Source organism: Choloepus didactylus, chromosome 14 (assembly GCF_015220235.1).
Source record: "Choloepus didactylus isolate mChoDid1 chromosome 14, mChoDid1.pri, whole genome shotgun sequence".
Taxonomy (NCBI): domain Eukaryota; kingdom Metazoa; phylum Chordata; class Mammalia; order Pilosa; family Megalonychidae; genus Choloepus; species Choloepus didactylus.
Genome location: NC_051320.1, coordinates 79,772,181 through 79,786,149, shown reverse-complemented (window position 1 = coordinate 79,786,149; position 13,969 = coordinate 79,772,181). Strand labels below are relative to the sequence as shown.

The window sequence follows — 13,969 nt, the reverse complement described above, 5'->3', positions numbered from 1 at the left end:
TGAAAATGGATATAACTAAGAAACTGATGGTTCTTACCCAGAAAATACGACTTTTAGGTAAATGAAAGAACATGAGTGAAATTATAGTACAGTAGCACTGAGAATTCATAAAGCCCCAAGATGCAACACTTGTGAATGTCAAGGGACTTGAATCAAATGCTCTTCCAGGGGGTGCCCCAGCCTGGTTGAGCATTAGAATCATCTTTAAACACCCCACATTCCTGGGTGCCATTCTAGACCTCAAGACCATCAATTCAACTAAAGTTTGAGAAGTCCCTGTCTATCACAAAATTGAGAGTGCCCACAGGGTACAACCACATTAAAGTCATCAATACATTCAAATTGCCACTACTTCTTTTTTTTACTCTTTAAAAGGAGACTATTCTCTTCTGTATTTTTTAAAGTAAAAGACTTTAATAAATATTATAGCAACATCTGAAGAGGAACTTCCTGTTTATTATTTTCATACACTGGAATCTCTCAACCTTGAAATTTTGGGCTCCCTAAATTAACTAAATTTTAACATTTGTTCACCCTTTTAGAACTGATGCCTATTCTAAATAAATAATATTAACACTTCAACCCTTTTTGTAGGTATAAACAGATTTAAATATTATAAAAGTCAGTGGCACTGAGGAGAGTGGAGAAAAAGTAAAATAAGCTAAGAAACATTAAGCAAAGAAATATCACAAAACAAGTCTCTAGTTATAAATTCAATATGCTATTAACACAAAATGTATTAAACAAGTAATGATTAAATAAATGAGCATGACCTATCTAATTTCTTAAAAAGAAATTTCATAGGATCATGTCTTAAAATTAAATGTATTTATCATACCATAATTGGGTTGGTCTGGGTGCGCAGTCTGCGCAACTAGATCTTTATTATGACGCAGAAACAGTATTGTGTTTCTCAGAGTAAGTGCATGATCAAAATATCTCTGTGCTTCTCCTTCACCAGTACTTTGAACCTAAACCAAGAGAAAATACATTTTGCAACACATATCACTCACATGTCATTCACTCTGATATGTAGCTATATAATACAGATATATTAAGACATTATTAAAAATCAGTAGACCAAAAATCTGCCCAGGCAATACTGAAATGAATATTATCTCAGTTGAGTTTCCAATTTTACTACATCTATGAAGATGAGAGAAATTACTCTAACCAGTAAAACTAACAATGTTAGCAACTGAATAATGCTAAATTATACCATTATATAAGTTACATATGTCTCAATTTTTATTCAAACAAGGTGCTTTAAAAATCCTAAGATCCATTATTCTGCTCCATTAAGAAAAGTACTCCAATTCATGGTCACCAATTATACCTCTAAATCTGGTCCGCCTAGTCTTGATTTTGTATTTTGGTTACTAGAGGCACTGGAATATGTGATTCAACAGAAGCTGCTCACCATTCCTAGATAAACAGCTCAAATCCATTTTATAAGGATTTACTGAGTGCCTCCTATGTTGCTATGATCTATCTAGAAGGTAAGCATAGCACAGTAGATAAAACAGACAGAACCCCTGCCTTCAGACTTACATGTTAATGCATGCTCTGGTAACACTGAGTTGGTCACCTGCTTAATATGTAAAACACACACATTCCAGAAACAAAAAAAAAAAAAACAGAAGGATAGGTATACAGTGGGGCAATAACTAAATTCAGTTTACATTAAATTAATAAGATCAACAAATTGAGTTTAATCAAGATCGGGCTTCTTAAAAAATAGCTCAGAGACCATTTTTAAAAGCTAAACTTGAGATTAAAAGTATTTCTCAAGAGTTGACTATGTGGTACTTAGGAGTACTGATATGTAAATAAGTAAAGGTGCAGAAGTGGACTTGCAATTTGCTCCATTTGATAAAAGACTAGTTAAGGTGAGAAAAATAAAAATCAGGAAACCGCAGCTTAAAATGTGCTCAAACATGGTAAAAAATATATTGGCAAAGGATGATGCACAATAAGAAACAGCTTTAACAACATGATATAAAAAGGTAAAGTATGTAAACAACTGATTAATAAGGATTGTCTCAAATGTATTTCTGTACTAATAAAGGTAAAAATGTTATGGTGAATGAGCAGTAAAAAAACGTTACAGTAAGTCCGTTCTTAAGGATATACAGGAATTACAAAATCATCAAAAACCGTCTAAATGGCACATCAGTAAACATAAAGGCACCGAAATTATTAGTCAGGGAACAAATCAGGCACACAAACTGTCTGCATTCAAAAAGGAGAAATATGACAGAAGAAACTACAAAGGGAATGAAAAACACCAATAAAGGGAAATCAAGATTTAGAGCTAAGGAAACTAGGCTGTACTCACGGGGAAAAAGGTTGTTAAGAGCAAATATGAATAGATGACCTCAACAAACCAATCACAAGTAAAGAGATTGAGTCAGTCATCAAAAAGCTCCCAAAAAGGAAAAGCCCAGGACCAGATGGTTTCACATGTGAATTCTACCAAGCATTCAAGAACGAATTAGTACCAATCCTGCTCAATCTCTTCAAAAAAACTGAAGAAGAGGGAAAGCTACTTAACTCTTTCTATGAAGCCATCATCACCTTAATACCAAAACCAGGCAAAGATACTACAAAAAAAGAAAATTATAGACCAATTTCTTTAATGAATATAGACGCAAAAATCCTCAACAAAATACTCACAAATCGAATCCAGCAGCACATTAAAAGAATTATACACCACGACCAGGTGGGATTTATTCCAGGTATGCAAGACTGGTTCAACACAAGAAAATCAATTAATGTAATACACCACATCAATAAATCAAAGCAGAAGAACCACATGATCATCTTGATTGATGCAGAAAAGGCATTTGACAAAATTCAACATCCTTTCCTGATGAAAACACTTCAAGGGATAGGAATAGAAGGGAACTTTTTCAATATGATAAAGGCAATATATGAAAAACCCACAGCTAACATCACACTCAATGGGGAGAGACTGAAAGCTTTTCCTCTAACATCAGGAACAAGACAGGGATGCCCACTATCACCATTGCTATTCAACATTGTGCTGGAAGTTCTAGCTAGAGCAATCAGGCAAGAAAAAGAAATAAAAGGCATCCAAATTGAGGAAGAAGTAAAACTTTCACTATTTGCAGATGACATGATTCTATATGTAGGAAATCCAGAAAAATCTACAGCAAAGCTACTAGAACTAGTCAATGAATACAGCAAAGTAGCAGGCTACAAGATCAACAAGCAAAAATCTGTACTGTTCCTATATACAAGTAATGTGCAACAAGGGGAGGAAATCAAGAAAAAAATCCCATTTACAATAGCAACCAAAAGAATCAAGTATTTAGGAATAAACATAACCAAGGACACAAAAGACCTTTACATAGAAAACTATAAGAAACTGCTAAAAGAAATTGAACAAGACCTGAAAAAATGGAAGAACATACCATGTTCATGGATTGGAAGACTAAATATAGTTAAGATGGCAATTTTACCTAAACTGATTTACAGATTCAATGCAATACCAATTCAAATCCCAACAACTTACTTTATAGAAATAGAAAAACCAATAACTAAATTTATTTGGAAGGGTAAAGTGCCCCGAATAGCCAAAAATGTCTTGAGAAAGAGGAGTGAAGTGGGAGGTCTCACACTACCTGACTTTGAAGCATATTACAAAGCTATAGTGCTCAAAACAGCATGGTACTGGCATAAGGACAGTTATACTGATCAATGGAATCGAATTGAGTGTTCAGAAGTAGACCCTCACATCTATGGACAAGTGATCTTTGTTAAGGCAGTGAAGCCAAAGCACCTGGGAAAGAGTAGCCTGTTCAATAAATGGTATTTGGAGAACTGGATATCCATTTCCAAAAGAATGAAAGAGGATGTCCATCTCACACCTTATACCAAAATTAACTCAAAGTGGATCAAAGACCTAAACATTAGCACCAAGACCATAAAACTCTTAGAAGAAAATGTAGGGCAATATCTTAAAGATCTTGTGAAAGGAGGTGGTTTCTTAGACCTCACACCCAACGCACAAGCAACCAAAGAACAAATAGACAAATGGGATCTCCTCAAAATTAAACACTTTTGTTCATCAAAAGACTTTGTCAGAAAAGTCAAAAGGCAACCTACACAATGGGAGATATTTGGAAACCACATATCAGATAAGGGTTTAATATCTCGAATATATAAAGGAATCCTGCATCTCAATAACAGAAAGACAAACAATCCAATTAAAAAATGGGCAAAAGACATGAACAGACATTTTTCTGAAGAGGAAATACAAATGGCTCAAAAGCATATGAAAAAATGCTCAACTTCACTGGCTATTAAGGAAATGCAAACCAAAACCACAATGAGATATCATCTCACACCTACCAGAATGGCCATTATCCAAAAAACAGAAAATGACAAGTGCTGGAGAGGATGTGGAGAAAGAGGCACACTTATTCATTGTTGGTGGGAATGTAGAATGGTGCAACCACTCTGGAAGACAGTATGGAGGTTCCTCAGGAAGCTAAACATAGATTTGCCATATGACCCAGCTATTCCATTGCTGGGTATGTACTCAGAGGAACTGAAACTTAAGACACAAACAGACATTTGTAAACCAATGTTTACTGCAGCATTATTCACAATTGCCAAGAGATGGAAACAGCCCAAATGCCCATCAAAGGACGAGTGGATAAACAAACTGTGGTATATACACATGATAGAATATTATGCAGCTGTAAGACAGAACAAAGACATGGATCATGTAATAATGTGGATGAACCTTGAGGACATTATGTTGAGTGAAGTTAGCCAGAAACAAAAGGACAGATTCTGTATGGTCTCACTAATATGAACAGACATTAATGAACAAACTTTGGGAGTTAAAAGCTGATAACACAGGCGACCAGGAGATAGAAAGAGGGCAGAGATCAGCCATTTGATGCTGAAGGACTACAGAATGTTTAGGATTGATTGCATAGATCCAGAAATAGATAGCATAATACTGTGTGATGGTAGCACGGTATTGTAAGTACACTGAACAAAGATGTCTGTGAGTAAAGCTGAAAGAGGTGGGATAGGAGAATGTATGACACCAGAGGTAAAGATAGATGATAAAGACTGGAACTGTATAACGTGGCAAAAACTGGAGTGGCCAATGACTGTTACTAAATATACAAATATAAAAATGTTTTTGCATGCAGGAAAGCAAATGAATGTCAACCATGTAGAAATTTGAAAAAGGGATGGTATTCAGGAAAAAACATAATCAAAGCAAACTGGAGTCTATGGTCAACAGTAACATTGTAATATACCTCCATTAAATGTAACAAAGGCAATACGCCAATGCTAAATGTATATGAGAAGGAGATATAGGGGAGTAATATGGGATTCTTGGTAGTGGTGTTATTTGCTGTCCTTAGTAGTATATTGTATTGTATGACATGTTATTTTTCTTTTTATCATTTTTTCTTATTGCTAAAAAAAAAAAAAAACAATTTTTCTTGTAGTAATCAGTATGTTCAAATGCTGATTGTGGTGATAAATGTACAACTTTATGATGATACCATGAACAACTGATTGTACACTGTGGATAAATGTATGGTATGTGAAAATAACTCTATAAAATTGTAGGAAAATATATATATAGGAGTAAAAGTGTTGGAGAAAACATGGTGAGAGGGATGATGCCTCACCAATATGGACTAACTACAATGTGTAAACTCAGAATTGAATCTTAGAACATAGCCTAACGTGGACACAATAATTGTAATAGTCCCTAGATTGTAAGCTCTTACAGCAGTTAACTCTATCCCTGAATTGTAAAGCCTATCTCTAAACTTTGAGATGCTGATCCCCTAGCGTATGTTGTCACAAACATTGGGACTGGCGGTTTGATGTGCTGAGCCCTCGAGCATGGGACTTGCCCTTATGAAGCTCATTACCACAAAGGAGAGTCTAAACTTGTATGTAATGGTGCCTAAGAGTCTCCCCCTCTTTGTTGCTCAGATGTGGCCCTCTCTCTCTCTAACTGAGCCATCTCGACAGGTGAACTCGCTGCCCTCCCCTCTACGTGGGACCCGACTCCCAGGGGTGTAAATCTCCCTGGCAACGCAGAGTATGACTCCCGGGGATGAATGTGGACCCAGCATCGTGGGACTGAGAGTATGTTCTTGACCAAAAGGGGGATGCAAAATGAGACGAAATAGTTTCAGTGGCTGAGAGATTCCAAATGGAGTCAAGAGGTCAGTCTGGTGGACATTCTTATGCACTATATAGATAACACCTCTTAGGCTTTAATGTATTGGAATAGCTAGAAGTAAATACCTGAAACTACCAAACTCCAACCCAGCAGTCTGGACTCCTGAAGACAATTACATAATAATGTAGATTACAAGGGGTGACAGTGTGATTGTGAAGACCTTGTGGATCACACCCCCTTTTCTAGTGTATGGATGAGTGGAGGAATGGGGATAAAAACTAAAGGACAAATGGGGTGGGGCGGGGGGATGATTTGGGTGTTTTTTTTTCACTTTTATTTTTTATTCTTATTCTGGTTCTTTCTGAAGTAAGGAAAATGTTCAGAGATAGATTGTGGTGATGAACGCATAACTATGTTATCATACTGTGGACAGTGGATTGTATATCATGGATGATTGCACAGTGTGTGAATGTATTTCAATAAAACTGAATTTAATTAAAAAAAAAAAAAAGAGCAAATATGGCTGAAGTCTTCAAGATGCTAAAAGGGATAGCGAGAGTGGACATCAATAACTATGATACCCAGAGACATCGTTCCAGATTTAAGATAAGTGGAACAAAAACTTCAAATAAAACCGCTTAAAAGGTGATCTGAGAGAGCCACACCAGATGAAAGACTGGAATTTTTAGAAAAATTCAATTATAAAAATTATACATAGACTAAGTCTCCAATACCCCACTTCTTCCTAATTTTCTCCAATTATGTGGATGAGGTAGACACAGCAGCATCTTAAAATCAGGGAATTCACTCATTCATTCGGTACATTTAAGTCTAAATGACTGCCACAGATTTAAGGTGGGAAATGAGATAGGAATGAGCAGGAATATACGAGAAATATATCACAGCCAATGGAAAGGCCTAAATGATATTTTATCAAGCTAGAAAGGTTGCAAATACCCTGACAGTCCAATAACATGCAATTTAGATTTACCTTTTCTAATTCTACAAGAAAGCTGTCCAGAGACTCATCTGAGAGTTTGCCAACTTCAAACATTGTGACTGCATGACTTTTCAAGTTCTACAATAAAGAAACCAAAAAATAAAGAAATAAAATTTACTTCATACAAGCCTGTTCTTAAATCTCTAGTTTTCCTTTTTTATGTTAAGCATAACATCTTATATTTATGTTATGCTTTCCAATGTATTTAAACTTAAAAAGTTATTACACTCCTCTAAGGAATATAAAACATTTTCAGAAATAAATCCAGCACTTAATAAAAAATATATATAAAAGCAATGAATTATTTTATATCTAATCTTTTTTTAAAACATTTTCATACTTAAAAAAGAATTTGACTTACTGGTGAAAGATTTCCCATCATTAAAAAGGCAGTAAGAGTTGAGTCAAATAGGAATGCAATACGCTTTGTATGTCCTGTAGACAGACTCAAACTGCTTATACTGGCTGTGTCAGCTGAAAAATATATCATAATTTGAAATCAAGTAAATGACAATCATTCTTTGCTTATCATTTGGAATGAGAAAGTATTACATTTCAACTTCATTTGCTAACCAAAAAGTACATAATTAAACATAAGCAGTATTATAGTCAAAGGAGGTCCCAGTCCTACCTGCCTCTAAGCACAAAGAATATTAAAAATGAAAAAATTTAAAGGTATTCACTTTTGTAGTAACTTTCTTAAAAACCAGTAATAAACCAAGACTTGATAACTGCCAAATTAGCGAAAATAGCCTGACCTCTTCAGAAAACAGTCATCTGGGAGCTCAGGTAACAGAGCTATTTTGGGTGGAAATGGGAGAAAGCCTTTGCTGTGCTCTTCTTCCCCAACCCTAAACCGTGTGCAGCAACTTTGTCCACTATACTTTGCCTCCCTTAGTGCTTAGCCCTTGCTATTCTCTTGGGCTGAAATGGCCTTTCTTCACTGACCAGCTGGCAAGCTCTTGTTCCTTCTTAGCCTAAATATCACCTTCTCCAGGAGTAAGGAATCTCTTCCTCTTTGCTCCCCACAAGCACCATGACACTTCTTACACTGTTGTAGGTTTTGTTTCACATCCTTCTCTCTCTCTCAACTGTTAATTTTTAGAAAAAAGGCACCCTATTCTTGTCATTTCTATACCCCTAAGACCTAGCACAGTGCCCAACATATGGCTAAGTACTCAAAAGACTTCATATTGAATGAATGAAATCTAGAACAAAACTATAAAATAACTTTGTCTGGAGAGTAAACACTTTATGAGTTTATATATATTATTTACATACACACACAGTTTATATAGAGACATATGCCTTTTCTATAGACTGACTCTAAATTAAGCTGCATTACCACAAACCTGGATCTTCTTGACTATTTGTATCGGTATCAGTAGCTGATGAAACTTCTTGTACAGGACTCCTACTTTCACCACCATCCCACGACAGGAGCATCTTTTGTGGATCTAAAGTACTCCTATTAATGAAGAATAAATTCATCTTTTAAAAATCATACAAATGATCTTATAAAAACAGACCCTGAAAGTAATACTTAAATTATAAACAATCCACATAAATCCAGTCCTATATTCAAGCCCAAAATTGAAATGTAACCCAAAAAATGCTCTGCCCACATACAGCCAGGGTCCATAACTAAGACCCATGCATGGGCTTCAGGGAACTCAAGAACCTTTCAGAATTTTATATAAAATATTGTATGTGCTTTTGGGGGTGGGGGGGAAGAGGGTTCTTAATGCTCACTGAATTCTAAAAAAGATCCATCACACACAAAAGATTAAAAACCACTAATATACAGAGTTCACCTCAAATGACAGTTTAAGTAAATTCTATTTCAAAAAGGAACTCTAATATCTCATACTGAATAAATGAGTTACTTTAATCTGTTTACAGAGGGAACATTCCTCCACGACGAATGAAGTTGATCCAAATTGACTACTTGTCCCTTCTTATGGGCAAAGCCCAATCGGCAATACATTGAAACAGCATTCTGAAAGGAATGTAAAGAAAATTAGCATTTTAAAGGAAAACTAGACATCCAAACATTTGTAGGGGAAAAAAATACTGTAATAGGCTATGATTATAGTGACGCAAACATTTTCATTCCATAACTAGAAAAAACAATTTTCAATAGGCCCGTTTTTTTCACTAAGGCCTTTGCATATATATAAATGAAGCATATATATACACACACGCACACGCACGCACACACACACACACTGCTCTCTCTAGATCTACCCCAATGAAGGAGTTTCTTGTTTATTTGGCCTTCATTACAAGATACTGATCAGGCTACTTCCTGACATATACAGAAGTGTATGTGCTCTCTTCCACTACTCCATCAGTGGAAGACTGATTCAGGATCCCTTATCTTGCTCTTTTCTGTCTTTGCAAGTACCTCTTTACTGCACACACTCCCTCAGACAGCTAGTAAGAATCTCAATGCCTCAGTTTCTCAGTACCTTACCAAGACAAAAATATACTCGTAAAATCCATTCAGAATTTATGCTATAAGTGAAAACAGTATAAAAATAACATACCTTAACCAGGGATAAGTCTATCTCGAGGACATTTGCAAGCTGGAAAATAATAGGAAAAATTATCAGCATATTACACAACTGTCAAAATTTAATCATAATTAACAAAATTATATTTTACTGAATAAATTTTGAATTGAGAACTCCCTTCTTCCCATTATCTTTAAGATGCTCAGAGCAGTACAAATGCAGGTAGTGACCAAAACAATGCAAGATTTCTGACCCTTTAAGTTCAATTCATTTTAAGCAAGAAAATTCCTAGATAGACCAACATAGCTACAATCTTTTTTGCTGTAAAGAGCTGGATGAATTATTCACCGAATTGTAAGTTATAAACCTAATAACTTTCAATATACATGCACAGGAAGTGACAGGAATAGGAGCATTTGAGTATATCAATTGTGCCGGTTTGAGTGTATTGTGTCCCCCAAATGCCATTATCTTTGTAGTCTTGTGTGGGGCAGAAGTTTTGGTGATGGTTGGATTTGCTTGGAATGTGCCCCACCCAGCTGTGGGCAATGATTCTGATGAGATGTTCTCATGGAGGTGTGGCCCCGCCCATTCAGGGTGGGCCCTTATCGGTGGAGCTATATAAATGAGCTGACTGGGGGGGGGGAGAAAGAGAGTGCAGCTGGGAGTGATGTTTTGAAGAGAAGCAAGCTTGCTAGAGAGGAACGTCCTGGGAGAAAGCCGTTTTGAGGCTGGAGCTTTGGAGCAGACGCCAGCTGCCTTCCCAGCTAACAACGGTTTTCCGGACGCCATTGGCCATCCTCCGGTGAAGGTACCCGATTGCTGAGGTGTTACCTTGGACGCTTTGTGGCCTTAAGACTGTAACTGTGTAGCGAAATAAACCCCTGTTTTATAAAAGCCTATCCATCTCTGGTGTTTTGTATTCTGCAGCATTAGCAAACTAGGACATCAATGATCTGTCATCTCACCCTGTATAGATTTTGAAAACAAATTAACTGCATCTTTGAATGATCTTACTTACTTTACACAAACTTATAATATAATTTTAAGATTAAATTCTTTTGAAAGAATTTAAAGTGTTGACAGCCACACTTACCTCTGCAACATTAGTGTGCTCATCTATTGAAACAAATATTTTATAGAGTAGAGTTTCAAAATAATCACCTTGTACTCGATTCATTACAAAACCTTCAAGAGGAGGAACTGAAATAAATAAAATAGACTTTTCTCAGTGACACAATTTTAGAAAACAAGAAAGCATAATTCAAATATCTATTCAAAAAGAGAAAACTCTTAACTTATATACTAAATTCAGCTTTTGATTTATCTTATCCACTACACAGCAGGTTTTCTAGAACTACCACGATTCAGACCATGTACAACCATACCTCCACAGAAAGGGCCCTGACAGTAGATCACAAATCCTACAAAGAGTAATTTATTCAACATGAAACTTTCCAAGTTAATCAGGTAGACAAAATGCTGGGGAATATGGACTTGGCAGAAAGGCAAGAGAACTGGGGCTGCTTCAGAAGAGGGAAGCCTGCAAAGGATGTGTCTTTCATACCTCTAGGCAGGAGGGGTGAATGGGCTAAAACACAAAAGCAAAGGACTGCAAGAAGAGTTGCTACACTATACAAAAACCACACACACAGAAAACACTGGCTCTCTGCCTCTCTCCTCATAACCCCCACTCCACTCTAAGAGGGGAAATTAATCTGCATGACTGTCATGTTTACCAGAGATCAAAGGTACAGTCTGCTCTCTGGGGCTCTTTATTCTGTATCCTCAGTGGCAAGTGTTCCTTCAGACACACTTCTCTCCATCTCCTTGGTCCAGGTGCTCTAATTCAATTTACCAGAAAGCTCTGTTCAGCCAATAATAAAGACAACTATGTTTTCCTTTGCCGTTCTCCCTGTGCACACATTTCACTTCAAAGTAAGGAGGAGTGTCTAGGATGTAGTAGGATTTGGGTATTCCCGTGGTCCCTGGCTCTAATATCATCTAACTGACCCCAAAAGTAAATTATTCCCAACAGAGAGAAATAAGACAAAATTCAAGTGTCCAAAATTAAGAAATTAGGAAAAAACACAATGCTTATTTCAGATTCGGTTGGTCACTTATTTTACCGATCTGGCTCATGACTTTTTCTAATTTAGTGCTACCTGTATTTTCAGCCATCCAAGTAGTTTTAAAAATCAAAGGTTTCCTTTTAGAATCACTTTAGAAATCCCACATTTGACATCGTTAATTCTTTTCCTACACTATCAGTTGTGTGAATAATAGCAAGTCAGGTATAGAAAGAACTTCATTTAATCATTTTAAGAGTATGAGTTATTGGATACTACAATTATCCCTATTTTGAAGACGAATAACCCAAGGCACTAAGAGGTTAGAAATTTTCCTAAGCCACAATTTATACTATGCAAAAAGAATGAGGCAACTCTCCATGAAGAGACATGGAATAATCTCCAACATACATTAAATTTATAAAAACAAAGTATGACCTATAGTGTACAGTATACAACCATTTGTGTAAAAATAAAACCACACAAATATACATATATGCTTATGTGTACAGCATGCTTCTGGAAGGACACACAAGAAACATAAGTTGCTGAGGAAGGAACTGGGTGGTTGGGGTAGAGGTGGGAGGCAGACTTTTTTCAGGACTACCTTTTCTGTATTTAGAATTTTATATCATAACTAATGCCTATTCAAAAAAAAAGTTAATAAACATAGAGAAAAATAGTCTGAGAATAGCCAAGAAAATTATTAAAATAAAAGACTCATGAGGAAGGCCTGGCCATAACTAGTATTATTGTAATCAAAACAGTATGGTAAGAGAATTAAAATAAATCAGTGGAGGAAAAATCAGAATCCTCCAATATGGAGGAAATTTAGTGTATGACAAAAGTTCTGCTTCATTTAAGCAGTAATAATGTAATGATTACATTGCTACAATGGAGCAACTGTCCATTGTGCCCCTTCTCAGGTCTTGTGACTACTACTTTCAGATGAATTTAGTGCTAATATGAGTCAGTGTTCAGACTGCCAGTTAAAATGGACCAAAATGTACTAATTAAAAACTAGTCTTTTTAGGTGGATTTCAAATGAGTCAACATCAACATCTGATGAGAGAGTAGGGAATAAAGTAACACTCATATTTTCCAACTATGACAGGAAAACACTACCACTTGTCTTCCAGAATTTCCTTATCAAAACCTTTCAAATTTTAAAACAAGTGTTTTATTTGTTATACACTAACATACAAACTAGCATAAATATTCCATTTACTCTTACAGCTAGCTGCCTTTCCAAACGTACATTAAAATCCATGTATGCACATGGTTCAAAATGTATTACTGAAAAATTACAAACAAATGCTAACACAAATAAAGCTCAGAACACACTAGAGCATGATAACCTGTCAAGATCCAATATGGAAATGAGAAAATATTTCTGTAATAAGCCCTATCACTACTCATTTGTTAATAGTAAAGTCATTCCCTGGAATTTTTTGACACTTTTTATTTATTTGATTACATAAAAATTAAATATCTTTGTATACCTAAAGGTAGCACAAATAAGAATAAAAGCTAAAAGATAAGCTGGGATACATATTTATAACATATTACGTGACTATAGTAAGTGCTTCTATAAATTGATAAGAAACCTAACCTCCATGAAAAAATCACCACTGTGTTCAAGGATATTAACCACTTCACTAATTGTAGTGCCAAAAAACTGGCCATAACCTGAATAACCAGAAAGATAAGAATGGTTCAATAAACTGATGCACCCATAAGGTGTAGACGGAAATACACAAGGCTCTTAATATTGGTGGTGTTTAGATAAAGGAGGAAAAAGAAGAGATAAAGACAAAAGACTGTAGTAACATGAAAAAATAAGACATGGTATGTTAAGTGAAAATGGAAAACATAAAATTCTAAGTTATTGCTGAATATATGTAAAGACTTATGCACTCAACAAGATCTAAAAGGGACATGGGTTTATAAAAACATTGATTTGAGTTGGGAGCATGACAAATTTATCACATATTTCATTATTTTAATATAGTATGTACATTAAAATAACATAATGAAAATAAGGAATGTAAGTAAAACTACCCAATGTGTTACAATATAATGAAGAAAAATGTTTTTGTTTTTCTTTTAAATCCTAAGATCTAAGATCTTGAATGATTTCTATCTAATTTATTGTGGTGATGTGCAGTGCACCTAGTATGCATTCAAAAAA

The 13,969-nt window shown here is 35.5% G+C and overlaps 1 protein-coding gene across 2 annotated transcripts in view; it reads right to left on the bottom strand.

Annotated features, from left to right (window-relative positions):
* FAM91A1 (family with sequence similarity 91 member A1) overlaps positions 1-13,969 on the bottom strand; it is a 47,028-nt gene that overhangs the window by 21,275 nt on the left and 11,784 nt on the right. For both annotated transcript variants that reach the window (XM_037803093.1, XM_037803094.1), the window contains 7 exons: positions 10,806-10,912; positions 9,743-9,781; positions 9,080-9,192; positions 8,546-8,661; positions 7,555-7,667; positions 7,185-7,271; positions 839-971 (listed from right to left, as the gene is read on the bottom strand). In XM_037803093.1, coding sequence (XP_037659021.1) covers positions 839-971; positions 7,185-7,271; positions 7,555-7,667; positions 8,546-8,661; positions 9,080-9,192; positions 9,743-9,781; positions 10,806-10,912 — 708 coding nt within the window. The remainder of the gene's footprint in view (positions 1-838; positions 972-7,184; positions 7,272-7,554; positions 7,668-8,545; positions 8,662-9,079; positions 9,193-9,742; positions 9,782-10,805; positions 10,913-13,969) is intronic.